We start from the raw sequence: 17,548 nt of genomic DNA, 5'->3' as shown, positions 1-17,548 counted from the left end.
TGTATGGGATAGATGTGTAACATCTGGTTTCTTTGAGCTGTTCTGTTAAGTTGCCATACCGTGGAAGGTGTTGGGTATGTGGATGGTCAAAGATCAGTTGTGTATTTACGTCAAGAAGCCTCCATACCTCTTTTCTCTCTCACTTCTCTATCATCCATGATCATTCTTGGTCAGGGTGCTGTCTCTCTGACCTTTGACCCCATTACTATGATTTTTATTGCTTATGATGTAAATTCTCATCAGTAAAAGGTTTAAAATTTGAAGATGATGATGGTGTGTGTGTGTGTGTGTGTCTGTGTGTCTCAGGGTTTTGGTGATAACTCCATCCTGCCAGAGGAGCTACAGCTGGAGGAACCCGAGCTCATCCTGGACGGGGGTCTTCCTCGCTACACCCACCCTTTGACCTCCGACCTCCTAAGTACCGTCCCTGCCAACTCCCCCCTCCTCCCAGAGGAGGGCACAGAGATGGCCGTGGATGATGATGATGATGAAAAAAGGGAAGAAGTGCCAGAGAAGGAAGAGGAGGAGAGAGAGGAGCAGATGGCAGGTTCTTACCCCAGGAAAGACCCTCCATCCTGGGAGGAGTGGGAGCTCTCCCAGCTTGCTCCTCCTCTTTCAGCCTCCGGTGTGCCTGGAGCAACAGAGGAGGTATTGATTGGTTCCATTCTGATCAGCTGTTGAAAAAGCGCTAACGAGCTGCTATTTGGTAAATGCAGGCAGCAGATCACCTCGTCTCCATCACTGACCCCTCGCGGGGCTGGGTGATATGTTAGGCAGATCACCTCGTCTCCATCACTGACCCCTCGCGGGGCTGGGTGATATGTTAGGCAGATCACCTCGTCTCCATCACTGACCCCTCGCGGGGCTGGGTGATGTGTTAGGCAGATCACCTCGTCTCCATCACTGACCCCTCGCGGGGCTGGGTGATGTGTTAGGCAGATCACCTCCCTCCATCACTGACCCCTCCCAGGGCTGGGTGATGTGTTAGGCAGATCACCTCCCTCCATCACTGACCCCTCGCAGGGCTGGGTGATGTGTTAGGCAGATCACCTCCCTCCATCACTGACCCCTCGCGGGGCTGGGTGATATGTTTGGCAGATCACCTCCCTCCATCACTGACCCCTCGCGGGGCTGGGTGATATGTTAGGCAGATCACCTCGTCTCCATCACTGACCCCTCGCGGGGCTGGGTGATATGTTAGGCAGATCACCTCCCTCCATCACTGACCCCTCGCAGGGCTGGGTGATGTGTTAGGCAGATCACCTCCCTCCATCACTGACCCCTCGCAGGGCTGGGTGATATGTTAGGCAGATCACCTCGCCTCCATCACTGACCCCTCGCAGGGCTGGGTGATGTGTTAGGCAGATCACCTCCCTCCATCACTGACCCCTCGCGGGGCTGGGTGATGTGTTAGGCAGATCACCTCCCTCCATCACTGACCCCTCGCAGGGCTGGGTGATATGTTAGGCAGATCACCTCGCCTCCATCACTGACCCCTCGCAGGGCTGGGTGATATGTTAGGCAGATCACCTCCCTCCATCACTGACCCCTCGCGGGGCTGGGTGATATGTTAGGCAGATCACCTCGCCTCCATCACTGACCCCTCGCGGGGCTGGGTGATGTGTTAGGCAGATCACCTCGTCTCCATCACTGACCCCTCGCGGGGCTGGGTGATATGTTAGGCAGATCACCTCCCTCCATCACTGACCCCTCGCGGGGCTGGGTGATATGTTAGGCAGATCACCTCGCCTCCATCACTGACCCCTCGCGGGGCTGGGTGATGTGTTGAGAAGGTTTATTACCACGCTGTGTGTCCAGTAGGCATCACTACAACATATTTACTCCCACCTTTCCATGTGTGGGTGTATTTAATGGAGGCTGTTTCATCTAAATTAGGATTCTGGTTGCAAAGCAATCCCCTGTTAAGCCATTTCAGGGAGAATACAGGAACATCCAGATACAGATCGTACATCCCCAGAAGTTTTCAAGAAATGGTTGAAGCCGTTCTGTGCAGCCCTGGTCACCAGTCCGTGACGACGAGAGCCTGTGTCAGCAGTTACACATGTGACGTGGCTTTAAGGTGTCACACAATTAACTCAACAGAAATATGGAGTCATCACACAACATGACTGCAGACGATGTTTACTGTGCAGCAGGGAAAGCGTGGCGAAAGCCCTCTAGTGGAGAAAGGCAGTAATGCCAGTTGCTAGCGTTAATAAAGTATAGGGGGACTTTTCTGCTGTGTGTGATGGTTTTTAAGGTTCTGTTGTGTCTCACTGAGGTTGTGTCTCACTGTTGTGTCTCACTGAGGTTGGTTTGAAATGTTTCTTCTCCTCAGTCTGAAGGAACAAAAGAGACTCAGAGACCAGAACCAGAACCAGAAGCCTCCATGTCTATTGGAACTGCAGAACACGGTGAGACTGACACAGCGTGTGTGTGTGTGTGTGTGTGTGTGTGTGTGTGTGTGTGTGTGTGTGTGTGTGTGTGTGTGTGTGTGTGTGTGTGTGCACATAGTGTGTGTGTGTGTGTGTGTAAGGGAGGGCATGTGTCTGTGCATACTTGTCTATGGACAACAATATGATTTTAAAAACTTGAATGTGTGTCCATATATATTTTGATTTAGTAACGTGTGTGTGTGTGTGCGTGCGTGTGTGTGTTTCCAGGTGGATCTGCAACATTCTGGTCTTGCTCCAAAGACAGTGAGACCGACTCAGAGCTCACCCTGACTGATACTGATACAGAGTTAGTACAACACACACACACACACACACACACACAAGCCTCTACCTCCTACTGTCCTTTTCTCTTTCTGTGCTACCTTTTTCTGTCCTGTCTCCTCTCTCTGCCTCACCTCCTCTGTCGTCCCTCTTTACTACTTCCTGCTGCATCTCCATCCTCACCATCATCTTCCTCCTCCTCCTCTCTGTCTGTCTCTCTTGTTTTCCCATGTGGGGACAGATGGACAGCGGTACCAGTCCTCCTTGTTGACAAAGAATAGTGGTGGTTTCTCTGTCTGAGCTCCAGGTGTTAGTAATAATTGTAATAATAATTATAATAATTGAGATTGACAGGTGGATTGGTGCAGCATCAGCAGTAATGGGGACGCTGTGCCAGACCGTTGGTGAAGAGGGAGCTGATCCGGAAGGCAAAGCTCTTAATTTACCAGTCAGTCTTGGGTCCAGCCCTCACCTATGGCCATGAGCTTTGGGTAGTGACTGAAAGGGGGAGATCGTGGATACAAGCTGCTGAATTGAGTTTCCTCCGTAGGGTGTCTGGGCTCAGCCTTAGAGATAGGGTGAGGAGCTCAGACATCCGGAGGGAGCTCGGAGTAGAGCCGCTGCTCCTCCGTGTTGAAAGGAGCCAGTTGAGGTGGTTTGGGCATCTGATCAGGATGCCTCCTGGGCGCCTTCCTTTGGAGGTTTACCGGGCATGTCCAACTGGGAGGAGACCCAGGGTAGACCCAGAACTCTCTGAAGGGACTACATGTCTAATCTGGCCCGGAACGCCTTGGGATCCCCCAGGAGGAGCTGGAAGACGTTGCTGGGGAGAGGGACGTCTGGAGGGCCCTACTTAGCTTGCTGCCACTGTGACCCCACCCCGGAGAAGCGGCTGGTGATGATTGAATGAATGAATGAATGAATGAATGAATGAATTGTAATAATAGTGGATTAGTTCTGGCCTACTGTCCTCAGGACGGCCTCAGAAGAGATTCTGTTTTTTTTGTAAATCTAACTGTGTCTCGGTCCAGTCTGGCGTCCTGGATTCATTTTGTAACAAAACAATATTTAGGGCAGTAATAGTAATAATAGGCTTGGCTTGTGCTAGCAAACCAATGTACCAACAGATCAGCAGCGGTTCTCTGCCGCCCCCAGGTGGTCAACGTGATAATAACAAGCACAGCAGATGCTGCCGTACTGACTGGCGTGTGAGTGGTTATATTAGTGTATTGTGTGTGTGTGTGTGTGTGTGTGTGGCAATTTACCTTACATCTTATGTGTATTATTATTATTAATATTATAACGTCAGTTTACATGACATCTTATATCGTATGTGTGTCTCAGTATACTTATCTGGCCGTATCTGGGGGGGGGGGGGGGCGTTATGGTTACATCTGCATGTTCCTCTGTGTGTGTCTGTGTGTCTGTGTGACTGAAAATTTTGCGCTAGAGAGAAATGGAAGAACAACAACGATTAAAAGAATGAACTAGAATAAAACTTAAAATTAAAAAAAAAATCTGGGCAGTATATATCCCAATAAGTACCTCTGTAGAATGTGCAGTACTATACAAATGTAAGTGTGCAAAGTAGTGTGAATGTGTAAAGTGTGTGAGACAAAGTGGCAGTAGTGCTGCAGATGTGTGTAGTGTTCTTCTGGCCTGGGGTGCGTCATCATCTGTGTGCTGGAGTGTATGTATGGTTGTATTTGTGTAATGGTGTGTGTGGTTATAGTATCGTGCACTGGAGTGTGTATTTGTTTGTGGTTGACATGTGTTTGTGTACGTGAGCTCTGGTCTACCCTCCATTCCTGCAGCGGGTCATTCTGGGTAGGATTTGGTTCGTGAGCTGCTGAGTGAGCCGTTTCATCACACACTCATAAAGCTGCACAGACACCTGCAGCAGCAGCACATACACACTCACAAGGCCAAGGGCACGCGGGGAATTGCAGGCTGGTGGATTTATGGTTCAGAAGTTCCCGGGAGGATGACAGGATAGAGCTGTGATGGTCTTCCATTTTGTAATCACAGAGACGGTGAAAGACAAACCCGTCTGTTGTTCCTGTGGACGACATGAATCCAGCAGTCGGTCCCACAGGCAGCATGAACCACCGACTGTAAATATTACTTTCAAATGTCATCATCTTTTTTTTGCCCCCTTTTCGCCCAAAATTGTATCTGGACAATTACCCCACTCTTCCGAGCCATCCTGGTCTCTGCTCCACCCCCTCTGCTGATCCAGGAGGGCTGCAGACTACCACATGCCTCCTCCCATACATGTGGTGTCACCAGCCGCTTGTTTTCACCTGACTGAAGAGTTTCACCAGGGGGACGTAGCGTGTGGGAGGATCACGCTATTCCCCCCAGTTCCCTCTCCCCCCTGAACAGGAGCCCTGACCGACCAAAGGAGGCGCTAGTGCAGTGACCAGGACACATACCCACATCTGGCTCCTCACCCGCAGACACGGCTAATTGTGTCTGTAGGGATGCCCGAACAAGCTGGAGGTAACACGGGGATTCAAACTGGCGACCCCCATGTTGGTAGGCAACGGAATAGACCGCTACGCCACCCGGACGTCAAAGGGTTTTGCGTGTGTGGGTATGTCACTGTGGTTCTCTACTGGGAACCAGTTCACATCACACATCCATCTGAGCTCCACCTGTACCTTCATGCTACGCCTCCGGACCAGTCCACATGGAGCTACCAGCGGAGACTGGTTCTCCACATGACTGTTGATGTGTACTCTGACTTACGGATAAAATGCTCATCCCGATGGGAGCATGCATGGAACGAAGTCTCTCTTGTGAGCCTCTGGAGACACTGCAGTCCTCCGCCCACTTGTCCTGAATGTCACTCAGTCTTTTACTGGAGAGCAGGGAAAAGAGACGTGAAGCTCTCAGGTCAGAGGGAGATCAGGTGGACTTGACCTTTGCCCTTCACTTGGATGCACTGAGGTAGAAATACTTGGCCAGTACCAACCAGATGCTAAAAGAAAATACCACCACCTAGATGAACAACACATTCATCTTGACGTCGTGTTCTCAGAGGCAGTGACTCGATGGAGTCCTCGTGTTGTCGTCCTGGTGTAGTCGTTGTGTTCTCAAGGCAGTGACTCGATGGAGTCCTCGTGTTGTCGTCCTGGTGTAGTTGTTGTGTTCTCAGAGGCAGCAACTGTCGATGGAGTCCTCGTGTTGTCGTCCTGGTGTAGTCGTTGTGTTCTCAGAGGCAGCGACTGTCGATGGAGTCCTCGTGTTGTCGTCCTGGTGTAGTCGTTGTGTTCTAAGAGGCAGTGACTCGATGGAGTCCTGGTGTTGTTGTCCTGGTGTAGTCGTTGTGTTCTCAGAGGCAGCGACTGTCGATGGAGTCTTGGTGTTGTCGTCCTGGTGTAGTCGTCGTGTTTTCAGAGTCAGCGACTGTCGATGGAAGCGACTGTCGATGGGTCCTCGTGTTGTCATCCTGGTGTAGTTGTGTTTTCAACAGTCAGCGACTGTTAATTGATCCTCGTGTTGTCGTCCTGGTGTAGTCGTCGTGTTTTCAGAGTCAGCGACTGTCGATGGGTCCTCGTGTTGTCATCCTGGTGTAGTCGTGTTTTCAGGGTCAGCGACTGTCGATGGGTCCTCGTGTTGTCATCCTGGTGTAGTCGTGTTTTCAGAGGCAGCGACTGTTGATGGATCCTCGTGTTGTCATCCTGGTGTAGTTGGTGCTGTCTCAGGCTGATGAGCTGTCTGTCCTGTTATCAGATGTTTCACTGAATTAGTAGTAGAGAAAACCTCTCGTGTGAACCATCTTTTGACATTTTAGGGAACACTTTACAGCCTGCCAGCTGTCCTTCTCAGGACGGCGGGCGAGACAACACCATACTGCTGGTATGTCGACTTCTACACCTTCTGGTGATGTGAGTCAGACACATTCTGGTCTGTCAAACTGAACCTGATGTTTCCTGGATGAGCCAGGCCAACGGTACCGTCCTCTCTGTCATAATCGTTGACCGCTGGCCCAGTTAAGGTCCACCATCCAGACTACACACCAGTCTGTATCATGGACCCAGAGCCCAACCTGGGCCAGCCATCATCCTGTGGACTCTGTTGTGTCTTTGTGTTAAATCTTTCCCTCCTGTGTAGGTCCATGCTGGTGATTGGCACAGCAAGGAGGAAGAGGAGGAGCCACGGAGGAGCTGCTCCACCAATCAGGGGAGGCCAAAGGTAGGACTCCACCAGGCCAGTTCTGTATTGGTAATGTCTTTCATTTTTTTCATTTCCTCAGTAATTTCGCACTCAGATTCAGAAAAGTGTTAATCATGAGGGGAACAGCTTCTGTCAGAGTTGCTCAAAACGTTCCTAAGGACGCAAGAAAGAAAAAATGATCAAATAACGAAGAGGGAAAAAATAAGACTATAAAACAGTAGATCAGCGCACAAAGGAAACAGCCACATGGCTATTAAAGCTATTAAATACATATTAACACTATTAAATACATATTAACACTATTAAATACATGTTAACACTATTGAATACATGTTAACACTGTTGAATACATGTTAACACTGTTGAATACATGTTAACACTGTTGAAAACATGTTAACACTATTAAGTACATGTTAACACTGTTGAATACATGTCAACACTGTTGAATACATGTTAACACTGTTGAATACATGTTAACACTGTTGAATACATGTTAACACTATTAAGTACATGTTAACACTGTTGAATACATGTCAACACTGTTGAATACATGTTAACACTGTTGAATACATGTCAACACTGTTGAATACATGTTAACACTGTTGAATACATGTTAACACTATTAAGTACATGTTAACACTGTTAAATACATGTTAACACTGTTGAATACATGTTAACACTATTGAATACATGTTAACACTATTAAGTACATGTTAACACTATTAAGTACATGTTAACACTGTTAAATACATGTTAACACTGTTGAATACATGTTAACACTGTTGAATACATGTTAACACTGTTGAATACATGTCAACACTGTTGAATACATGTTAACACTGTTGAATACATGTTAACACTGTTGAATACATGTTAACACTTGAATACAAGTTAACACTGTTGAATACATGTTAACACTGTTAAAGTGAGTGGTGAAAGTATAGTGTAAAGTTCAGGTGAACAGTTGTGCCAGTGAAGTGCTGCAAGATGAAAGCAGTAAGAATTGTACATAGTGACAAAACTGCACGTGGGGTGTCGATATAGTTATTATAGTTATTTCACATTTAAATATAGCACATCAAAATATGTGTGGTCGGGCGTCCAGGTAGCGTGGCGGTCTATTCCGTTGCCTACCAACATGGTGATCGCCGGTTTGAATCCCGGTGTTACCTCCAGCTTGGTTGGGCGTCCCTACAGACACAATTGGCCGTGCCTGCGGGTGGGAAGCCGGATGTGTGTATGTGTCCTGGTCGCTGCACTAGCACCTCCTCTGGTCGGTCGGGGCGCCTGTTCGGGGGGGGGCGGGGAACTGGGTGGAATAGCGTGATCCTCCCACGTGCTTCATCCTCCTGGTGAAGCTCCTCGCGGTCAGGTGAAAAGAAGCGGCTGGTGACTCCACATGTATGGAGGAGGGATGTGAAATATGAAAATAGTAATAATATAAAAACATAATCTGTGTGGTGGAAGAGTATAAATGAAACTGTCCAGGAAAGAAAAATGATAGAATGAAGATCAGATGTCCAAAGGCACCACCAGGGTCACCGAGGTCCTCCCCTCGGCAGAAGTGAGAGGAGGTGTGGCGTTCAGTGGCCACAGGTAAGAAAGATTTCCTGTGGCGTTCAGGAGCACCTCGGTGTTGTCAGTCTACTGCTGAACATGCTTCTCTGTCTCACGAGAGCGCTGTGGAGGGGCTGGGAGACATCGGCCATCATGGTCAGGGGTTTGCCAGCATCCTTCTCTCCGCCACGGCAACCAGGTTGTCAAGTTCCTCCCCCAGGACAAACCTGCCCTTCCTATCAGTTTTGGTTTCTTGGCATCGGCCACTTTCTGTCTTCTGCCCAGCACACCACAGCTGGCTACCACAGACTCCGATGCTGAAGGACCTGAGCCTCCGAAGGAAGTAGTCGGCTCTGGTCCTTAGTATAGGGACTCGGTATTCTTGGTCCAGTCCAGCTTCCTGTCCAAGTTGAGACCCAAGTAGCTGTAGTCGTGAAGGATTTCCACTCCCGCCCCCCTGAATGGAGACAGGGGTTGCAGGAGCCTTGGCTTATCTCAAGTCCACAACCAGTTCCAAGACAAAGGAACTGGTTTTGGACTTGAGACAAGCCAAGGCTCCTGCATGTTGTTTATTTGCAAAACCACAACAGTGGAAGTGACCTACTAACCCAAGTCCTCATTAAACCTGCTCTGAACGAGTCCACTTTTAACCAACACTAACCAAGTGTGTGTGTGTTCGCAGTGATCTACCAGAGAGAGAGGATGGAGAAGGAGAGGAGACCCCCGTCTTCAGCCACTGGGGACCGCCCCGCAGGTATACACACACACACACACACACACACACACACACACACACACCCTCTTAGACACATTAATGTCGGTTGGCTCCCGGTCACACTTAGTAGAGTGTACTTGTGTCCAAATGTCTTTCAATGGGTTGGAACTACTGCCCCGTGTGCACCTGTGTGTGTGTGTGTGTGTGTGTGTGTGTGTGTGTGTGTGTGTGTGTGTGTGTGTGCGTGCATGTGTGCATGTGTGCATGTGTGCATATGTGCGTGTGCTGTTGACACAATAGTACATTACATCTCCATCTACATCTCAGCATCCGTCCCCCAGGTGACTAACAGGCTCCTCTGTCCCCACAGGGTGGAGGTGTGGCAGGAGGCAGGTCAGTCGCTGGGCATCAGCATCGTGGGCGGGCGCCACGTCATAAAGCGTCTGCGAAATGGGGAGGAGCTTAAAGGAATCTTTATTAAACAGGTTCTTCCTGACAGTCCTGCTGCACAGACACGCTGCCTGAAGACCGGAGACAAGATCCTCCAGGCAAGTGTGTGTGTGTGTGTGTCTGAGTATTCTGATGATCTGTCTTTGTGTAACTTATCAATATGTGACCATATTATGTGTGCTTGTGTGAATGTGTGTATTTGTGAATGTAATGTCCTTTTTTACATACGCACACATATTCATGTACACCGTTAAGCCAAAACATTATGACCACGTGCCTCATGTACTGCTGGTCCTCCGTGTGCCACCCAAGTAGTGCGCACATGCTGAGGCATGGACTCTGGTATCTGGGACCAAAACAGTAGCAGCAGATCCTTCAAGTCCTGTAAGTTGCGAGGTGGCGCCACCGTGGATTGGACTTATTGGTCCAGCACATCCCACAGATGCTCAGCAGGACTGAGATCTAGAGAATTTGGAGGCCAGGGCAGCACCTTGAACTCTGTCATGTTCCTCAAACCATTCCTGAACAGTGTGTGCAGGGTGGCAGGGAGCATCCTCCTGCTGGAAGAGGCCACTGCCATCAGGGAGTACCGTTACTATGAAGGGATGTACCTGGCCTGCAACCATGTTTAGGTAGGTGGCATGTGTCAAATTGACATCCACATGGCCTGACCAAGGGTTCCCAGCAGAACATTGCCCAGAGCATCACACTCCCTCCACCAGCTTGTCGTCTTCCCACAGTGCGTCCTGGTGCCATCACTTCCCAGGTAAACGGCACACACGTCCACAGCCATATGTTCTTAAAAGGAAACAGGACTCATCAGACCAGGCGACCTTCTTCCTCTGCTCCAACGTCCAGTTCCAATGCTCGCCACTTTCGATAGTGGACAGGGGTCATCATGGGCACTCTGACCGGTCTGCAGCTATGCAGCCCCGTAACCAGCAGGGTGCGGTGCACTGTGTGTTGTGACGCACTGTGTGTTGTGACACATTCCTCCCATAACCATCATTAGAATTTTCTGTGACTTGTGACCTTCTGTCGGCTCAAACCAGACGGGACAGCCGTCTCTGCCCTCGTGTATCGTTGAGTCTTGGGCGCCCAACACCCTGTCACTGATTTGTGGTTTGTCCTTCCCCAGACCACTGTCGGTAGGTACTCATGACTGCTGACCAGAAGCACCCCACAACCGTTGCCATTTCAGAGATGCCCCGCCCGAGTCATCTGGCCATAACAATTTGGCCCTTGCCAAAGTCACTCAGGTCTTTACTCCTGCCCATGTCTCCTGCATCCACCATGTTGGCTATGAGAACTGATTGCTACCCAGACCTTGATATGTATCCTTGTTTGGAGATGATCAGCGTTATTTGGTTCACCTGTGAGTGGTCTTGTTGTTTTGGCTCATCTCATCTTATCATCAGCCGCTTCTCCAGGGTTGGGTGACGGTGGCAGCAAGCTAAGTAGGTCACTCCAGATGTCCCTGTCCCCAGCAACACCCTCCAGCTCCTTCTGGGGGATCCCAGGGTGTTCCCAGGCCAGATTGGATATGTAGTCCCCTCCAGGGAGTTCTGGGTCTACCCCGGGGTCTCCTCCCAGTTGGACATGCATGGAAAACCTCCAAAGGAAGGTGCCCAGGAGGCATCCTACTCAGATGCCTGAACCACCTCAACTGGCTCCTTTCAACTTGAAGGAGCAGCGGCTCTACTCCGAGCTCCCTCTGGAGCTTATCAGTTTTGGCTCATCATCATCATCGTCATCATTGTTTTGGCTCATCAGTTTAAATAGGGATGTGTATTGGTGGGATTTTATTGGATGTGTTTCTGCTTCTCAAATCCAGTTCTTACTGAATCCTAATTCTGATTCTTAATGCAGTTTTTGAGGAAGAAACCAAACTAAAAAGTCTGTTGTAGTAGTAGTTGTAGTTCTAGTAGCATCTATGTGGTATCTATGTATTCGGAGAGTTGTTTGTATGAAGGTATTGCCTTGTCTTCCATCATGTTTGAGAGCAGACAAACCGTTGTGTTAACATCTGCCATGTTTAATCCATGCGAGAGGAGCTCTTCTATTTTTCATGTGGATCCACCTCATATTGAAGTCTGTTTAATGAAGCAGGCAGAGAAGTGGCTGTTGTGAAGCTAGTTTGCCTTTGGTCCTTCTGCTGAAGAAACCAGCTGCTGTCTCACAGACTGAACATACAGACTACCTCTTCACACTAACAGTAAACAACTCACACCTGAATGTCCTCACACTAACAGTAAACAACTCACACCTGAACGTCCTCACACTAACAGTAAACAACTCACAACTGAACGTCCTCACACTAGCAGTAAACAACTCACACCTGAACGTCCTCACACTGACAGTAAACAACTCACACCTGAACGTCCTTACACTAGCAGTAAACAACTCACACCTGAACGTCCTCACACTGACAGTAAACAACTCACACCTGAACGTCCTTACACTGGCAGTAAACAACTCACACCTGAACGTCCTCACACTGACAGTAAACAACTCACACCTGAACGTCCTTACACTAGCAGTAAACAACTCACACCTGAACGTCCTCACACTGACAGTAAACAACTCACAACTGAACGTCCTAACACTAGCAGTAAACAACTCACACCTGAACATCCTCACACTAACAGTAAACAACTCACACCTGAACGTCCTTACACTAGCAGTAAACAACTCACACCTGAACGTCCTCACACTGACAGTAAACAACTCACACCTGAACGTCCTCACACTAGCAGTAAACAACTCACACCGGAACGTCCTCACACTAACAGTAAACAACTCACACCTGAACATCCTCACACTAACAGTAAACAACTCACACCTGAACGTCCTCACACTGACAGTAAACAACTCTCACCTGAACGTCCTCACACTGACAGTAAACAACTCACACCTGAACGTCCTCACACTGACAGTAAACAACTCACACCTGAACGTCCTCACACTGACAGTAAACAACTCACACCTGAACGTCCTCACACTAGCAGTAAACAACTCACACCTGAACGTCCTCACACTGACAGTAAACAACTCACAACTGAACGTCCTCACACTAGCAGTAAACAACTCACACCTGAACGTCCTCACGCTGACAGTAAAAAACTCACACCTGAACGTCCTAACACTAACAGTAAACAACTCACACCTGAACGTCCTTACACTAGCAGTAAACAACTCACACCTGAACGTCCTCACACTGACAGTAAACAACTCACACCTGAACGTCCTCACACTGACAGTAAACAACTCACACCTGAACGTCCTCACACTAGCAGTAAACAACTCACACCTGAACGTCCTCACACTAGCAGTAAACAACTCACACCTGAACGTCCTCACACTAGCAGTAAACAACTCACACCTGAACGTCCTCACACTAACAGTAAACAACTCACACCTGAACGTCCTCACACTAACAGTAAACAACTCACACCTGAACGTCCTCACACTAGCAGTAAACAACTCACACCTGAACGTCCTCACACTGACAGTAAACAACTCTCACCTGAACGTCCTCACACTGACAGTAAACAACTCACACCTGAACGTCCTCACACTGACAGTAAACAACTCACACCTGAACGTCCTCACACTGACAGTAAACAACTCACACCTGAACGTCCTCACACTAGCAGTAAACAACTCACACCTGAACGTCCTCACACTAACAGTAAACAACTCACACCTGAACGTCCTCACACTAGCAGTAAACAACTCACACCTGAACGTCCTCACACTGACAGTAAACAACTCTCACCTGAACGTCCTCACACTGACAGTAAACAACTCACACCTGAACGTCCTCACACTGACAGTAAACAACTCACACCTGAACGTCCTCACACTAACAGTAAACAACTCACACCTGAACGTCCTCACACTGACAGTAAACAACTCACACCTGAACGTCCTCACACTAACAGTAAACAACTCACACCTGAACGTCCTCACACTAACAGTAAACAACTCACACCTGAACGTCCTCACACTAACAGTAAACAACTCACACCTGAACGTCCTCACACTGACAGTAAACAACTCACACCTGAACGTCCTCACACTAGCAGTAAACAACTCACACCTGAACGTCCTCACACTAACAGTAAACAACTCACACCTGAACGTCCTCACACTGACAGTAAACAACTCTCACCTGAACGTCCTCACACTGACAGTAAACAACTCACACCTGAACGTCCTCACACTAGCAGTAAACAACTCACACCTGAACGTCCTCACACTGACAGTAAACAACTCACACCTGAACGTCCTCACACTAACAGTAAACAACTCACACCTGAACGTCCTCACACTAACAGTAAACAACTCGCACCTGAACGTCCTCACACTAGCAGTAAACAACTCACACCTGAACGTCCTCACACTAACAGTAAACAACTCACACCTGAACGTCCTCACACTAGCAGTAAACAACTCACACCTGAACGTCCTCACACTGACAGTAAACAACTCACACCTGAACGTCCTCACACTAGCAGTAAACAACTCACACCTGAACGTCCTCACACTAGCAGTAAACAACTCACACCTGAACGTCCTCACACTGACAGTAAACAACTCACACCTGAACGTCCTCACACTAGCAGTAAACAACTCACACCTGAACGTCCTCACACTGACAGTAAACAACTCACACCTGAACGTCCTCACACTGAAAGTTAACAACTCACACCTGAACATCCTCACACTGACAGTAAACAACTCACACCTGAACGTCCTCACACTGACAGTTAACAACTCACACCTGAACATCCTCACACTGACAGTAAACAACTCACACCTGAACGTCCTCACACTGACAGTTAACAACTCACACCTGAACATCCTCACACTGACAGTAAACAACTCACACCTGAACGTCCTCACACTGACAGTTAACAACTCACACCTGAACATCCTCACGCTCACAGTAAACAACTAACACCTGAACGTCCTCACACTGACAGTAAACAACTCACACCTGAACGTCCTCACACTAGCAGTAAACAACTCACACCTGAACGTCCTCACACTAGCAGTAAACAACTCACACCTGAACGTCCTCACACTGACAGTAAACAACTCACACCTGAACGTCCTCACACTGACAGTAAACAACTCACACCTGAACGTCCTCACACTAGCAGTAAACAACTTACACCTGAACGTCCTCACACTGACAGTAAACAACTCACACCTGAACGTCCTCACACTGACAGTAAACAACTCACAACTGAACGTCCTCACACTAACAGTAAACAACTCACACCTGAACGTCCTCACACTAACAGTAAACAACTCACACCTGAACGTCCTCACACTGACAGTAAACAACTCTCACCTGAACGTCCTCACACTGACAGTAAACAACTCACACCTGAACGTCCTCACACTAGCAGTAAACAACTCACACCTGAACGTCCTCACACTGACAGTAAACAACTCACACCTGAACGTCCTCACACTGACAGTTAACAACTCACACCTGAACATCCTCACGCTCACAGTAAACAACTCACACCTGAACGTCCTCACACTGACAGTAAACAACTCACACCTGAACGTCCTCACACTAGCAGTAAACAACCTACACCTGAACGTCCTCACACTAGCAGTAAACAACTCACACCTGAACGTCCTCACACTAGCAGTAAACAACTTACAGCTGGCACAATGCAGAAGTTGTTGTTGAAGAAGGTGATATTGATGTGTGTCAGTAGCTAGTCTCTATGTGGCATGTGTATGTATACTGGTATTTGTAGTCCTGGTAGGTCTTAGTGTTTGTTTGTCTGCAAAGTTACCTGTATCACTGTATTGTATCCCTGAATGATTATGTTAAAAAAAATTACACACAAGGGCGTCCAGGTAGCATAATGGTCTATTCCATTGCCTACCAACATGGGGATCATCGGTTCGAATCCTCGTGTTGCCTCTTGCTTGGTCGGGCGTCCCTACAGACACAATTGGCCGTGTCTGCGGGTGGGAAGCCGGGTGTGGGTATGTGTCCTGGTCGCTGCACTAGTGCCTCCTCTGGTTTGTTGGGACACCTGTTCGGGGGGAGAGGGAACTGGGGAATAGTGTGATCCTCCCATGCGCTACGTCCCCCTGCTGTAACTCCTCACTGTCAGGTGAAAAGAAGCAGCTGGTGACTCCACATGTATGGAGGAGGCATGTGATAGTCTGCAGCCCTCCCTGGATCAGCAGAGGGGGTGGAGTAGAGACCGGGACGGCTCGAAAGAGTGGGGTAATTGGCCAAGTACAATTGGGGAGAAAAAAAAAGGAGGGGGAATCCAAAAAAATTTTTACACACGATACATGCGTATAAATATGTTTTGTGTGTGTGTGTGTGTGTGTGTGTGTGTGTCCAGGTATCAGGAGTTGACCTGCAGACTGCCAGTCATGAGGAAGCGGTCCAAGCCATCAAATCAGCTCCCAGTCCAGTGGTCTTCATTGTCCAGAGTCTGTCTGCAACGCCACGGGTATGTAAACACCACACACACACACACACACACACACAAAACACACATGCATCCACTCAATATATTGCTATTTCCAAAGTGTACCAGGGCCTCACTGATTCTTCACTATCCCTCACTCATTCAGTCCCTATGTGACTCTCCCACTTTCTTTCTCTCTCTCTCTTCCTAACTTGTCTCTCTCGCTCTTTCTCTCTCCCTCTCTCTATCTCTCTCTCCCTCTCTCTCTCCCTCTCCCCATCTCTCTCTCACTTTCCCTCCCTCTTTCTCTCTCGTGCTCTCTCTCCCTCTCCCTCTCTCTTTCGTCCTCTCTCTCTCTGCCTCCATCTCTCTCTCTCTCTGCCTCCATCTCTCTCTCTGTCTACTTTTTTCCGATGTAAGTAGCAGGTCTGTCCGTCAGTCCATCCGTCTGTCTCTTTGCGTTTGTGTGTCTGCCAGGTGTCGCCCACATCGTCACAGTGTAGTGACTGAGTTGTTTGTGAATCCTGTTCTCATGAAGTCCCTGTAATGACGAGGTTCCTGCTTTGTGTGTGTGTATTTCGGCTGGCTTGTGTTTGTGTTGTGTGTCTGTCTATCCTGCGTGTGTGTGTGTGTGTCTGCCTGTCTGTCAGCCTGTGTCGTTAACAGCACCCAGTTACAGCAAACACAAGGCAAAGAGGACAGCCCTGCTGGTAAGACCCTGACAGCCCAGCGGAGGGCGCTAATTAAACCCACCCAACTAACAAGACAACTGCTTTCTTTCACTTCCACTGTTCTTGTGTTACTGACGGACTCACATAACTGACATCTAATCCACTGCAGACATTTCACATCATCCATCCAACCATCCCGTCACTGGTGTTACTGAGGTACCGCGCCTGCTGTTGGGAGCAGATCACTGTGGGTTCATTCTCCATCACTGTGTTCTACTGCAGTCATGCTGCTCTGTAACTGCTTCCCTGGCTAGCGGCTCGCAGCGCCGTAGTTTAACTTCCTCTGCTTAGTGTCCTCCTTCAGACCCTTCCAGGGGATCTTATGAAACCCTCACCAGGTTCCCCAGGCCACTCTAAACCGAGAAACAATTTTTACAAAAAATTGTGAATCAGGCGTCCAGGTGGCATAACGGTCTATTCCGTTGCCTACCAACACAGGGATCACCAGTTTGAATCCCCTTGTTACCTCCAGCTTGGTCAGGCGTCCCTACAGACACAATTGGCCGTGTCTGCGGGTGGGGAGCCAGATGTGGGTATGTGTCCTGGTCTCTGCACTAGCACCTCCTCTGGTCGGTCGGGGTGCCTGTTCTGGTGGGAGGGGGAACTGGGGGGAATAGCATGATCCTTCCATATGCTACATCCCCCTGGTGAAACTCCTCACTGTCAGGTGAAAAGAAGCAGCTGGTGACTCCACATGTATGGGAGGAGGCATGTGGTAGTCTGCAGCCTTCCCCAGAT

The 17,548-nt window shown here is 48.8% G+C and overlaps 1 protein-coding gene across 1 annotated transcript in view; it reads left to right on the top strand.

The window, feature by feature from the left end:
- Positions 1-17,548, top strand: part of patj (PATJ crumbs cell polarity complex component) — a 272,303-nt gene that overhangs the window by 125,664 nt on the left and 129,091 nt on the right. The window contains exons 20-27 of the mRNA XM_056276027.1: positions 307-648; positions 2,339-2,414; positions 2,664-2,742; positions 6,837-6,917; positions 9,139-9,210; positions 9,542-9,719; positions 16,011-16,121; positions 16,730-16,789. Of these exons, the coding sequence (XP_056132002.1) occupies positions 307-648; positions 2,339-2,414; positions 2,664-2,742; positions 6,837-6,917; positions 9,139-9,210; positions 9,542-9,719; positions 16,011-16,121; positions 16,730-16,789 (999 nt within the window). The remainder of the gene's footprint in view (positions 1-306; positions 649-2,338; positions 2,415-2,663; positions 2,743-6,836; positions 6,918-9,138; positions 9,211-9,541; positions 9,720-16,010; positions 16,122-16,729; positions 16,790-17,548) is intronic.

Source organism: Lampris incognitus, chromosome 3 (assembly GCF_029633865.1).
Source record: "Lampris incognitus isolate fLamInc1 chromosome 3, fLamInc1.hap2, whole genome shotgun sequence".
NCBI lineage: Eukaryota > Metazoa > Chordata > Actinopteri > Lampriformes > Lampridae > Lampris > Lampris incognitus.
Note: the sequence above shows the minus strand (reverse complement) of the source record. Positions and strands in the feature narration are given on the sequence as shown.